The sequence below is a fragment of the Lagopus muta genome, chromosome 1, assembly GCF_023343835.1.
Source record: "Lagopus muta isolate bLagMut1 chromosome 1, bLagMut1 primary, whole genome shotgun sequence".
NCBI lineage: Eukaryota > Metazoa > Chordata > Aves > Galliformes > Phasianidae > Lagopus > Lagopus muta.
The window spans coordinates 110,406,830-110,420,885 of NC_064433.1; the positions used below are offsets into that span (position 1 = coordinate 110,406,830).

Genomic DNA, 14,056 nt, shown 5'->3' on the forward strand with positions numbered 1-14,056 from the left:
GGGCACTGAACAGATCTATCGCTCCATGTGTAAGATACTAGAATTCCTTAGAACAAACAAAGCATACAGTAAATGATTGATACTAGAAGTATTCATCCTTTAAAATGCTGGAGTGTCCAGTTTGTCACTCTGAAGCTTCATTGGAAACCTCAAGTGTAAAAATACAACAAAAACTAAACAGGAGCCCTGGTCAAGGGCAGGACAGCTGTGGTTTCAGTGCTTGAGCTGAGGCAGAACTGTGTGGAAGACAGTGGTTTTCCACAGAAGTGCAACAAGCTGTCTTCATGCCACATATAGAAGAATTTGAGCTAAGGTGCTACCAGTTTGTTTGTCTTACTCATTGTTAACCAGACTCTGTATTGCTTCCAAAGTGTGAAGCCTTGGACAAATTTAGGCTGCTTAATAAATACACCTCCCTGCACTATGGATGAATCATCTAGAAACATTGCCAGAAAGGAAAGATCACATGAGGCTGAAGGGCTGGGACTAGAACTGATGCTCTTGTAAAGTTGCATTAACTCACTGGGATGTTCATCCTGACCTTAGTGACAAGGTTATGGAGCCAGCTCACAGGATGGAAAAACTCACTGCCTCAGCTCAACAATGAAATGTTAACGTTAACAAATGTTATATTTGCTCATAAAGTTCTGGATCCTAGGCAGAAATGTTATGCTCTATGTACCAGTATTTTAAATAAATGCACCTTTTAGACAGGCAGAATGATAACGTTTATTTGTTCACTGGGATTTCAGAAACTGTTGCTTTTTTAAATTCTCAGGCACTGTAGGTGGCATTCATCACTGCACAGTAATGTGGCTTAGAAAGAGAGATTGTCTCCCCTTACACTGAAACTACGTGTTGCCCTGATACCTTTCACTGTGCTGTTCAGTGCATGGAGGTAAGGTATTGAAAATAACCAAGGCAACAATTTCTAGATGCAGCTCTACACCGTATTGATTTTGTCTTTTGTCTTTCTTCCATGAGATTTAGTAAAGTACCTAAAGTACTTTTGTAGGGTGACTCAAATTGTAGAGGTTAAAAGAGTACATTCATATTCAAAAACATCTAAGTGAAGAGCTGGTTTAATAAAAGATACTGTTGGGTCGCAGTATCTCACTGTCCGTGTAGCCCTTTGCATTTCATCCCTTTTTGGCTTTTTTGACATCTAGAACTCCTGGAGCAATTTTGATGCTGCAAACATTATATTGCAAAGGACTAAGGATGCAGTGAAGAAGGAAAACTCACTATTATTTTCTTATGCATGCCATCATTTTAGAAAACACCTGGACAGTCTGATGTGAGCTGAGTTTCAAGCTGTGTAGTCCTGGCTGTTTCTACTGTAGGGCTCCCTAGACAATTCTGAGCATGTCTCCTGAATTTACAAAGGAAAAGTATTCTTCATGAGAGCAAAAATTGCTTGGCTATTTTATAATGAGCAGGAAGGTGCAAAAAATGGCTGTACCACCTTATCTCACCCAGACCCCAGGCTACTGTTTTCTTTTGTCTTTTCTTTGCTTTCAGTCCTTACTTACAATGATTTGCAGGCATTATTGTCTGAAACCATTATCTCAATTAAAATATTTTAACTTAATTATGATCACAAGTGACAGAGGTAAAGGTGACCAATGCCAGGTTCAATCTCACAGCAGCAGAGCAGTAATTGGATTTTGTTCATTAGAGAGGTCAACACAAACAAAAAGAGTGCTATTAAATTGCTGTTTCTAATACAATAATGCAGTAAAAAAAAACATGGAAGATTTCAAGGAGAAAACTCACAGGTGCCAAATGGCTGCTCAGATACAGGCAGGAAAATGTCTTTCCTCTGGTTCTGCTCCCCATCCCTCCTTTTGCTTCAACATTGCAGTGATATGCTGTCTTGTGCTTCTGGCACAGGTGCCAGGTGACTTACATGACAGCTTTGAAAAGGAGGTCAGAGGGCTGAGTCCTGAGTATAAGCACAGAGGCTTTGTATTTGAATTTCAGAGTAATTTGGTCTAAACAACAGCAAATGGATTTTTTCCTTTAACTGAACTAATTTTTAGATGCTAGGAACTTGCACAGAGGGTTTCCTTGTTGAAGGAGTGCTTCTCTGCTTCCCCTTAGATTTACCTCAACTTCTTAGTACATATTCATCTTTGTTTCTTCCTATTGCTCTCAGCCAAACATAACAGTTGTGTTAGCCATGAGCAAAGGGGTTCTCTTGAACTGTCTTCTGCTGTGTATTTTGGCAGACGGGTGTATTTTGTTTTACTGGGTACAATGCAATTCCAATTTTCCAATTGGAAAAGACCCATAAGATCATGTCTGACTATCAACCTGACAATATCAAACTCACCACTAAGCCATGTCCCTCGGTGCCACATCTATACATTTCTTGAATGCTTCCAGGGACAGGAACTCTGCCACCTTTATGGGCAGTCTGTTCCAGTTTCTCACCACCCTTCCTATGAAGAAGTTCTTCCTGATGTCCAATCTAAACCTCCCCTGACAGAATTTGATGATATTTCCTCGCTTCCAATCACTGATACTAGCTACTTCAAGATTTGTGATTATGTGAAACTTATTACTTTCGTTAAGAAAAGAAATTGCATTTCTGGCCCCTCTGGTCAGCTACTTGCCTATTCCAAAGGTCATATAATCATAGTCCATCGCTAAACCACAACCTTATTGCCACGTCCATACATCTCTTAAATACCTCCAGGGATGTGCCTGCCTGTAGGCCTGTCTATACAACCAGCATTTGTATACAGCTCCATGTGTCTGGCACATAGTACAGATATTACAACTACCCTGCCTAGCATGTCAGAAACATACCTTTGGCGCCAAAACAAGCAAGTAGATAAAGAGAGAATCATATCATAGAATGGTTTGGAATGAAATGGACCCCAAGAATCATCAAGTTCCAACCTCCCTGCCACAGTTTAAAACCATTCCTCCTTGTCCTATCACTATCCACCCTTGTAAACAGCTATTCCTCCTCCTGTTTATATACTCCCTTCAAGTACTGGAAGGCCACAACGAGGTCTCCTTGGAGCCTTCTCCAAGCTAAACAAGCCCAGTTCCCTCAACCTTTCTTCATAGGAGAGGTGCTCCAGCCCTCTGACCATCTTAGTGGCTTTCCTCTGGACTCAATCCAGTGTCACAAAATTGAGGTCAGTTTTCAAAAATTGTGCTTAGAAATCTTTTGAATAATCAGATTTCTTTTACTCTAGGGCTTCACTGTAGTCTGTAATGCTTGGAAAAATGTGACTCATCACACCTATCAGTGCAAATGTGAGTATGGATCATGCCCTAGAATAGAAATTCGAGATTACCATTAAAAAATAAACACATATTGATTGTTCTCTTAATATAAGGAAAATTTGAAGGTTAGGACATGAGCGGGTGATAAAACCCTTTCATCAAATGGTGCATTAGGGTGCTTAATAGGCACATAGATATCAAACAGGGAAGAAAGAAGTTCGAAGTAATGTTAAATGATTCTTCTGATTATTATGTCCGAGTAAAATCTGTGTGCATGTAAAGTGCTGCGCGATGGAAAAACAATTTCTGTGGCTTGAACTTACATTATAGCATCCCCTGGAAAGCAATCTCCTACCAACATCTCCAAGTGGCTGCATTTAGATAACGGGTTGCCATGGTAACTGATGAAGGCTTGCCTGCTTTACCATAATCTAAGCACAATGGTGCTTTCAGTCTGAGGTTTCAGATAAAACCTAGCATCTCTGCTTCTTTGTTGTTGCACTAATTGTCTGTGAGTCAGTTCACTGAGAGGAACTGCAGGTGGGGCTGCTTAGCCATTTATATATATGTGTACACACACACACATATATATAAAAGTATGCATGCATATATATATTCTGTGGTACTTCTGTAAGTGTCTTGCAAGGGATGCTGTCCTAAATTCCTGTCCCCAAGTGGTTAAAGTGTCTCAGATTGCAATTCATATATTCATATTTTGAACACTGTAGTTTATCTCAGTTTTAGTAGAAATATTCCTGGAGAGAAGGGCAAGATGTTGCTGTATGACAAACATTGTTTAAGAAATGGGAGTAACAACAGCACTAGCCACATTTTTGGATGAACTTTGTGTTTGAATATGGTTGGTTGCTTCCCTTTTGAGCAACAGTGAAAATCTGCCTCTTGCCTAGTGATGTGAAAGATGAATAGGTAAGCTGGGAAGAATTCTGAGATGTGAGAGGTTAAACTTCTCAGCCAGTCTCTGTGCATACTTTATGGAATGCTTTATGGAATGTTAATCACAGAGAAGCCTCTTGCTCAGCCTCTGTCTCTTAGCCAGAAAAGAGATTGTAATTTGTAGGAGTTTCCCAATTCTTTAATTCTGAAAGCACACCCCAGCTTTGTGCCCGATACTTGTGTACTAATATTAAGATCTATTTGTTGCTGTTCTGGCACCCTATCTGTCCTTGTATCACTGTGGCCAAGAGCTCTCTGCATCATCCAATCCTCTCACTGTTATTGCAGTGTTACCCCAAGAGCCCTTCCGGGGGCCTGAGATCCAGCTCCAGGGAGAGAATGGTAAGGGGTGATGTGGCTGTACTGTGCCAGTGCTGAGATGTCAAATATGTGAGATACAAAGAACAGCAAAATTCTTAGGTATTGATACTGTGCTAAAATGTGATATTTGCAACAGCAGTCTTGCCTTATCCTGTCCTGTCTGTGCTACAAGACCTGATCTGGTTCTCAGCAGTGCCATCTGGATCTTGAACTTCTGCCTTCACTTCTTAGAATCATAGAATCACAATTGAAAAAGACCACTAAGACCATCTAGTCCAACCATCAACCCATCTCCATTAACCACATTCCTCAGTGCCACATCTACATGGTTCTTGAACATCTCCAGGGACAGTGACTCCACCACCTCCCTGAGCAGCCTGTGTCAGTGCTTCACTGATCTTTCTGAGAAGTTTTTTCTAATATCCAACCTTGAACCTCTCCTGATGCAACTTAAGGCCATTACCGCTCATCCTGTCACTGTTAACTAGGAGAAGAGGCCAATCCCCACCTCACTGCAACTTCCTTTCAAGTAATTGTAGAGATAAGTCTCTTCTAGACTAAACAATCCCAGAAATTCTTCCCCAGTGTTAGATTTCTGTTATTACTGAGGCAGGGCAGTTGGAGGGTGTCTACATTCCCCACCTTTGCATCATTTCTCCAGCAAAATTTTGGACCATTCTGGAGCTGGTATATACAAGAGAGAAGGAGGTGGACTATTAGCTATTGATAAGAAGTAAATAGTCAGATGGTGCCTGTAGCCTGCAACTGTCACTAAGCCCCAAGGATCCCTGTCTTTACAGAGATCCAATCTGCCGGAAATTGTCATGGGACAGTGCAATGTCAGTAGAGAGCGAGGCTCTGCTTGGTCTTTCTCCTTTGTAGAATCATAGAATCACAAAGGTTGGAAAAGACCTCCAAGATCATCCAATCCTATCATCCAATATTTCGCCATGAAACCGTGTCCCTTAGTACAACATCTAAACGTTTCTTGAGCACCTCCAGGAACAGTGATTCCACCACCTCCCTGAGCAGCCCATTCCAGCATGACACCCTGACACTGATTTTTATTTTTTATTTATGCATCAGAAAAGACTGATCCATCCTCAGAAGGTACATCTATGAACATAAGGAAAAGGCAAGTGACATCTGCCCCCAGATAAATAATAGAGAGTGAGCACTGGATAGCTGAGAGATGAGTGTGGTAGTGTGGCTGAGATGTGCGTAGGCAAATGACATGGTGGTGTCCATGCTGAGCCCTGTGAAACCAGCTGCCTTCCGCTTGAGTCTTGGGAGCCATCTCTTCAGAGGCTTCTCTGTCTGTTCAGCTCCTGAGAATAAGCTTGCTCTTTTCCCAGCTGGACTGAGATGTTTATTCATTAGATTTTCGTTAAGAAAGTCAGATCTCATATTACTTAATCAGTGTTGGTTACTGAGTAGTATTAATTGATAAGTCAATATCTGTTAGCGTGATAAGCCAGCAGAAATCTTCCCTGAAAGCAGCTTTGAGATCATATATTCATCTGTAAATTATTAATAGATACTATTGAACTTGTCCCAGCTGATCAAATATTTGTCTTTGCTCAAGAGCAACATTTTTTTTCTTTTTTTTTTTTTCTCTTTGCATGGTAAACTGTGTTTGTTTAGGGAATTTTTTGTCTATTTTTCCTCCTAGAACCGATCTGTTCTTAAAAGTTGCTTGGAAATCTGGGCCATGTTTGCACACTACAACTGTTTTCTGTATGCTGTTCTCCTTGGCTTCCTTAAATATTTGTGAGAGTAGTCAAGGCTGCTGAGCCAGCTGAATGTTTTTATAACATAATTTTCTTGATAAGGAAGTATGGAAATACCAGTATCATTGATGGTTTTCTCTACTCATCAGCACTTACATGAAAACTTAAGATAAATTAAGCTCATGAAGCCGGAAGTAAAAGCAGGACAATATGACCTTTTAACGAAAGCTCCTCCTACTTTATTTATTTATTTATTATCCAGGAAATGCCTAAGTCCTTTTAAAATAGGTGTGCATCATCTCTTTTTAGACACTGGGAAATGAAGAGCTTAATTTGTTTAACCAGCACTGTTCAGCTGCTTATCTTCTGGGAGCAAGAACTGGGTCTCCTGGTCCCAGGCTAATAGTTTACCATCAGGATGTTCTGTAGTGCCTTTAGTAGCTCTCATTAATACTCTTTCTGTTCAGGACTGCTTTGTAAAGCATCATTGTCATTTCATTCAGTTTTGCCATGCTAGCTTTAGCCATCTGTTTTTCCTGCCGGTGTTTTTGGCATTTCTTCCATGGCTGACTTATACTTGGAACAATCTCCTTTGACCCTTCATTTCCCTCCTCCTCAAAAATTGCGTGTACTAAACATCAAGAGGCAACTGATTGCTTTCCAATGGTGGCAAGATAGCGAGCCAGAATGGGTAAGAAAATTGTATGTGTGAGTGTGGTTTCTAGTCTATTGTGTGCTCAGCTTAATTCAGCACATTCTATCATGCAAGAAGACCACGCTGCCCTTCAGAGTATGTTGCTTGCTGTCCCACTGGAAGTTCAGCTACATGTGACCAAAATAAGAACCTCAGATTATACAAATCTCAGTTTATTCATTCTGAAATGTAAGGCAATGGTGATCCTAAAAAGCTAAAATTGCAAGTTGCGCTCCCTTTGTCTTATCCAACCTTTGTATTTCCCTTAATTCCCATAATGGCTTGACGCACTTGCTGGAGAGACTGACTGATATTTTCTCTGCATTTGTGAGGATTTATGGCATCAGAACTAAAATGAGATGTTCTTTCCTGTGTTCCAATTGCTCCCTTTCTTGGTGTCTCAGCTTTAAGAAAAGCAAAATGAAGAAAAAATATATAAAGAAAATTTTTATGGAATGAAGCTAGTTCCTAGTTCACTTTTGCTTTGTTTCTTTTTCTTATCTTTCAGGTCTCTCAGCTGCCAAACTATTGACTGAGTCGGGCTTGAATGTTGTGTTGCTGGAAGCCAATGACAGGGTTGGTGGAAGAACCTTCACTGTAAAGGTAATTGTCTCCAAACCCCCTTATGCAATGTATAAACACACATATTTTATATTATATACATGTATAATATGAAATTGATGATTAATGCATATGCATGACATGTATGTATATACATTATGCATACACTATATGAATATTATGTATTAATGCATTTATGTATTTATGCATATTTATTTAACTTACCTGCACAAGGATGCCCTTGTGGGAAAACTGCCAGAGTGGTAGCAGAAGGGAAGTCTCCTGATACCATACAAACAAGAATAGGAAAAAACTGGCAGAATGATGGGGACAGAATGTTTCCATGTTATCTGCAGGCACTGGAGTCATTAATCTTTTCCTCTGGGAAGGAGAAAATGATTAGCTAAGTTTTAAAGTCATTTCCCATGGAGCGATTCAGGAGAAATTGCTATTTAAAAACACCCATAAAGACCAATTGCGTGATAAAAATCCTTGAGCTGAACTTTTAACAAGCCCTGTGAAGAATAATATAGATTACAGGAATGGCAAAGGTGACTGGGGACCAGTGTTGTTCACTCCTTTATGACGTGCTCTCTTGACCCAGGAGATCCCCATGTACTCTGATCATCAAAAAACCTTACCTGTGCTGTTCCCTAGTGTACTCTGTATTGAGCTAGTTTCTGGTGAGATGTCCAACCAGATAAGAACTGTGCAGACCTCTCTGACTCCATCTTCTTTGTTAAGGTCTTTCTTCTCATGCTTGTTGGGAGGTCTGTTCCTTTACAGCCTTAAGCTGCTTATGAAATCCGCATATGAGATTCTTAGTAAGTGCTACTCCTGAACCCTGAACTTAACCAAGACAAATAGAATTTTCTATGGGGAGAGGAATCTTCACTAGAATGCTTGAATAATTTGTCTAAATTGCTCTTTTAATTTGTGTGGTGTTTGCAAAAGTCACATCTCTTTTTTTAATCTTTTGTGTGTGTGTGTATGTGTATGTGTGTGTGATATACTAGAATAAACAAGTTAAATATGTGGACCTTGGAGGAGCCTATGTGGGGCCAACGCAGAATCGCCTTCTACGATTATCTAAAGAGTTAGGAATAGAGACATATAAAGTGAATGAAGTTGAGCAGCTGATACATCATGTCAAGGTAAGATGCTCTCAAGTTTGTTGCTGTAGACAGGCAAGTTTTATGCATCCTCTGAGTTACCTGAAGAAAAATAAGTATACTGGTAATGAAGAACTGATACAAATCACTATATGCATGCATATCTGCATGTGTACCCTTGTAGATGCATCCTGGCAACTGATGCTTTGGTTCACGTCTGAGCTCATAGTTAAAAGCTCTCAAAAAGTTTCACGGTTTCCAAACAGTACAACTGCAATTGTTCTATATGTGCCAGCTCTCTTATATATTCTGCATGAGGCGTCTGAAAGGCCTTTTCAGAAGTCTGGAAAGTGGGAGTATCTGGAGTCAGACTGAAAGTTTCTCAGAGTAAGGTTCCTAAATTCTTTTCTCCTTTCTTTATACTGCTTGATACTATTCTACACTAGTGTTGCACTCACATAGAAGAGCAACATTCTGTGTTAGTTCTGAGGAAATTAACATTGAGATTCACTATACGCTTATGAAAAGACATGATGATAGTTGGTGTATGATCAAAGGTTAAAGAAAATGTTGATGTATTTAAACTGACAGCAATAGAGAAAAAAAGTTCTAATATGTTTTGAAGTATCTTTCCCATTCAATTGTTATGAAAAAGAAGTGTGTTCTCAAAGCATTTTCATACTATTTTGCTTTCAGGGTCTCCTCAATTGTAGCAGGAAATCACTGTGAGGGGGAAGTTCGTGGTAGAAGACAATTGACATGGCTGATCTGCATGATCAACTGTCAGGATAACCTTGCTCTCCTAGCATGGTGTGTTCCAAAATACTGTCAGAAGTCACTGAAACATACTTGGTATTGCCAAAGCTGGAATTTATATGGGGACCTCATCTGTTAGCAACCACCACAAGCATGGTTGCTTGTTTTGTAGGCCAGATCCCATTTTCTTTTCAGATCTTTAGGAGCCAACTTGTTGGGAAGGATGCTGGTGTTAGTGTGCTGGTTGAAATGACCTTTTGTTTTCCAACAGACCTCTAGAGTGAGGGAAACTTCTACAGAAGTAGAAGTTTGGGCTCTTTCCAAAGATAATCTGTCTTTCAGTTGACTACAAGTGTCTTAACACATGGATTGCTAGAGGTAGGTTGGGTTGCAAACAGCCTTTTGCCATCATCTATAGACACCTTTAAGCACAGGACTGAGAGTGCTCTTGTGAGTCAAGGCTCGCAGCCTTCCTCCCTACCCAGCACTGACAGAACTTGCTGGTGTTCAGGAATGTATCCCAGGCAGGCAGTAAAGGGTGTGCCTTGGCTCTGTCTGGGTAAGGGAAGGGCCTTGCATTGTGGCAGTAAGGCTCTTCTCAAACACAGGGCTGAGCCTGCAGTGTCTGTCCAGGCATTAAGACTCAAGTCAAGGGAATTTATGCAACTGTACAATTAGTGTCCAGAGATCCAGAGTTGAGAGAAGCCACTCTTCTCCAGAAGGCATTTAAGCCATCCAAGTCTGGGGATATGGGACACTTGACACTTTGGCTAAGGTATGCATCTGTGAGTTATGGGTGCAAACAGAACCTGGGAGGTCTGCGAGAAGACTGAAAGCCTGGGCTAACTCTAACACTCATGTGGTAGTGCTGTGACCTGCTGGTAGAATGCAAGTTTTGTTCTTAGATATACCAGGGAGATGTGGCAAATGTGGTAGTTTTATACTTGGAACCATGGTGGTCTGAAGTTGTCAGGCATGTGTGAGATTGGCACCATGACTTACACAGACCTATGGAACAAGAGACCCTGGAAGTAGCAGGATCCTTTGAGACCCCACTGTGTCACAGTTTTATAATCCTGCTTAGAGCCATATCCAGTCCTGTGAATTACTGAAAATCATCTGAGGAGAGATATTGCATGTCTTGGTGGTTGCTGCTTGTGGGAGAGCTCCTGAAGGGAGACAGGGTAGAAGCGGCCAGGGAGAGAACTGTGTGCCAGGACTTTCTGGAAGCCAAGCAAGGCTTAATGAGAGAAAATATCACACAGACAGTAGCTCCTCTTCGGAATTTGTTAATTTCATTCATTTTTAATCTTTTATTTCTTTTTTACTGCTGTGTTTATACGACTATGGAAAAATATTATCTTAAAGAGTTAGAATATGAATGCTACATAGTAAACGTACATAATTGCATGTACAAATGGGTGCACTAATCTTTGAAGTTTTGCATTTCATGTAACTGCAATACAGTCCTTGCAGATCTCTCACTTTAGCCATGTGGCTGCCCTCACTTTCCCTGCAAATGGACAACACTCTTGTGTGTTACATAAAATCCAAGCTATACTCTCAAGTCATACCTCGTAAAACAGATTCCAAAATACACAAAGGTCTGTGTGAATTTAAATTCACATGCTAACTGAAGCTTCATGACTATAGACTAATAATCTAATTAAATTCTGGACCACGTTCTCTCTGAATCCAGAGAGGCAATGAAACCTAAAGGTTTTAATTTTTGTCTAACTACACTATCAGGCATCAGAGTGCATCTTGGAAAATCAGCTGCTGTTTTTACAAGTACCCAAAGGCAAAATCAAGCCTTTCATAGTTAATTAAATTCATTTTACAGGCTTTTTAATACAAGTAATATATGCAGCTTCTTTGTACTACAAAATGAAAAGAATGCATTTTGTTGATCTCTGGGTGTGTCTGTGCTAATTAAGCTTTACCAGCTTGATTGGATTGTGTGTTTTCTTCCCCTTTAATCTTTTTTAATGCCAGTCTCTATTATGAGTGTATTTTTGAGCTCACTTATATTGTGTTTGATATCTTCACAGAAACTCAAAATTATATTTCTTGCCCTACATATTTTTTTATTTCCCTACACTTGTTAAACATCCTCTTTTATGGTTTTTGAAAGGAGATTAGTGTGCTCTTTTCATTTGTGTAAGCACGGTTTCATCAGTCTCAGTGAGAAAATTAGTATAGCTCTGCAAATTGTATTTGGTAGGCAAATTGCTATCTGAACACCGTTGCTTTTCAGTAGCATAATCAAAATTAGGTTCATAAATCCAGATCTAAGAAGCAAAAGTATCTGAGATACGAGTGTCTCCTAACAGTTGTCCCTTTGGACCAATAAGCAGATACTAAATGCTTCTTAAAATCAGGTAGTTTTTCCTTACCTACTCAAGAGAGTTTTCAGGGCCTTATCTGAGATAGGTAGGTCTGCAGCTTTTCACCACTGGCTTTTATTTCTCTCACTAAAATGACAGCTTTTGTCTTCAAAAAACAAGCCAAACCATATACAGCCCACATAATTTTTACTTTTGATATGTAAGACTCTCTGGAGAGAGATGCTGAAATACAACAATATTTAAATTGTTGTATGGGATTAATTGCAAACAGATTTGCTTGGCTAATCCAAATTGCATTTAACTTTTGTGCAATCCCAATAGCCGTGCAAACTTTTTGTCTTTTAAAGCACAAATCCCTGCTATCAAGTGTAGCAGTGTACCTGTGTAAGTGTAACCTTTGCTAAGTAAGGTAAGTACAGTTTTGGTTTGGTCTGCTATCATAACTTTGTGTAATTAAACATTTATTTGTATGTCTGGTTTGATAAATCAATCTTTTTAGAACTTGATTCCTTCATATATGGTATGGATGATCTGCCATCTGCCATGGTCTGATGCTAGCTGAGCACACTGATCCCATTTTCACTAATGGAAGGCTTACATGAAATCTGGTAGCACAGACTGTCAACAAGACTCCTCTTACTGACTACATGATACCAACAAAACTTGTTTCTCAAAATCTAATCATTAGTCTGTTGGTGTCTGTTGTCACTTTTTTTCCAGATCTTCTTTCCACCAGAACTGTTGTTGGGGTATTAATAGCCTGGTCCTTCTTGGAATTTTCCCAGATTGTGGGAACTGGCTGGTCCATTTATTCTTCTTCATCCCTTGTTGTCTTGATGCAAACTGGCGATAGTGCTAGCAGTTAGCTAGGTAGCTAGCTATTGGGATTGTGTATTGCAGCTGTAATATTCCTCGTGGTGATAATTGATATAAACCCTGCTAATTGTTCCATTACCACTAAAAAATCAGGCAATTAAATACGTACATCCAGAGGGGCCTTTCAAATGCTGGGTGAAACATGAAGCATCTCCTCCCTTGTCATCAGGCAGATTCTTGACAGTGAGTTGCTTGTACCTCATTAGTTCTGCTCCCTGTGAGGGGATGGGCTTTCCTCATGCCCACTCATCTTCCAGCAGCACTTGCTGGAGGTGTCTGAATGCATGTCATGCCCTTCCAAGGTTAGCACAACCTTCATAATTATCTACAATCTGGCAACTGGGGAGAATGCTAAGGTGAACCCAATTGTCCTGTTCTTGTCTGAGATAGAGCTAAGTGCAGCACAGTGGCTGCTGTGGTGCTGTGTTTTGGACTTGTGATGAAAACAATGTTGATAGTATATTAATGTTTTAATTATTGCAGAGCAGTGCTTACACAAAGCCGGAGTCATGTCTCAGCTTCTTGTGCTGCCTTCCCAGTAAGGAGTTGAAAGTGTGCAAGGAGCTGGTAGGCAACAGAACCAGGACACTGACCCAAACTGGCCAAAGGGATGTCCAGTACCATATGGCATCAAGCTGAACTGTAGAAGTGGGAGGAGTTGGCATACCACACTTGTAAAAATCTGCGCCAGCAGAGGTGACCTACTGTGTCAAAGCTGCTATGATGACATAGTTGCTAGGAAAATATTGTCCATACGGGCCATCTTTTATTGGCCCAAACAGATGGAAGGTGGAAGGTGCCAAATCTGGACTATACGGTGAGCATGGTAGGACAGTATGCTCCTGGTCTTCACATGTTCTTTACACAGAATTCATATGTCAGCACTCCATGCACTGCTGTTTTGATTCTGGCTCATAGCGATGATACCACATCTTGTCACTGGTAATGATGTGATCCAGGAAACTATCACTATCAGCCTTGTATTGGTTCTGACACACTAACTTGTAATGCTCTTTCTGTTCCTGTGAAGGCATTCATGGGACCAACCTGGCACAAACTTAGTGATATTTCAACATTACTGACACTGTTTCCAATGCATTGAAGCTGATATTCAGCTCTATACACAGTTCCCTGGTTATAGTCGGACAGTTCATGCAGAAGACCTGATCAAGATGCTCTTCATTTCATGGTGTGACAGCTACACACAACTGCATGGAATGTGGCTTATCTTTCACGTCGCTGTCACCACTGCTGAAATGCACCACCCACCGCCTCACTGTACTCAAATCCACTGCTTGGTCTCCATCAACGTTCAGTGTTGATGAATGTCAGCGGGTGCCATCTTTTATGCTTGGAGGAATTCAGTGACACACCTTTGCTTCATACTCGCTTCCATATCAGATACCATTGTGTCAGACTGCCCCTCTGCTGCCATCTGTCACAATATATAATGGGATATTA

General features: G+C 40.4%; 1 protein-coding gene across 1 annotated transcript in view; it reads left to right on the top strand.

The window, feature by feature from the left end:
• The window catches only part of LOC125698044 (amine oxidase [flavin-containing] B-like), a 51,283-nt gene that overhangs the window by 9,988 nt on the left and 27,239 nt on the right, over positions 1-14,056 (top strand). Inside the window, exons 2-3 of the mRNA XM_048955892.1 lie at positions 7,451-7,545; positions 8,520-8,657. Of these exons, the coding sequence (XP_048811849.1) occupies positions 7,451-7,545; positions 8,520-8,657 (233 nt within the window). The remainder of the gene's footprint in view (positions 1-7,450; positions 7,546-8,519; positions 8,658-14,056) is intronic.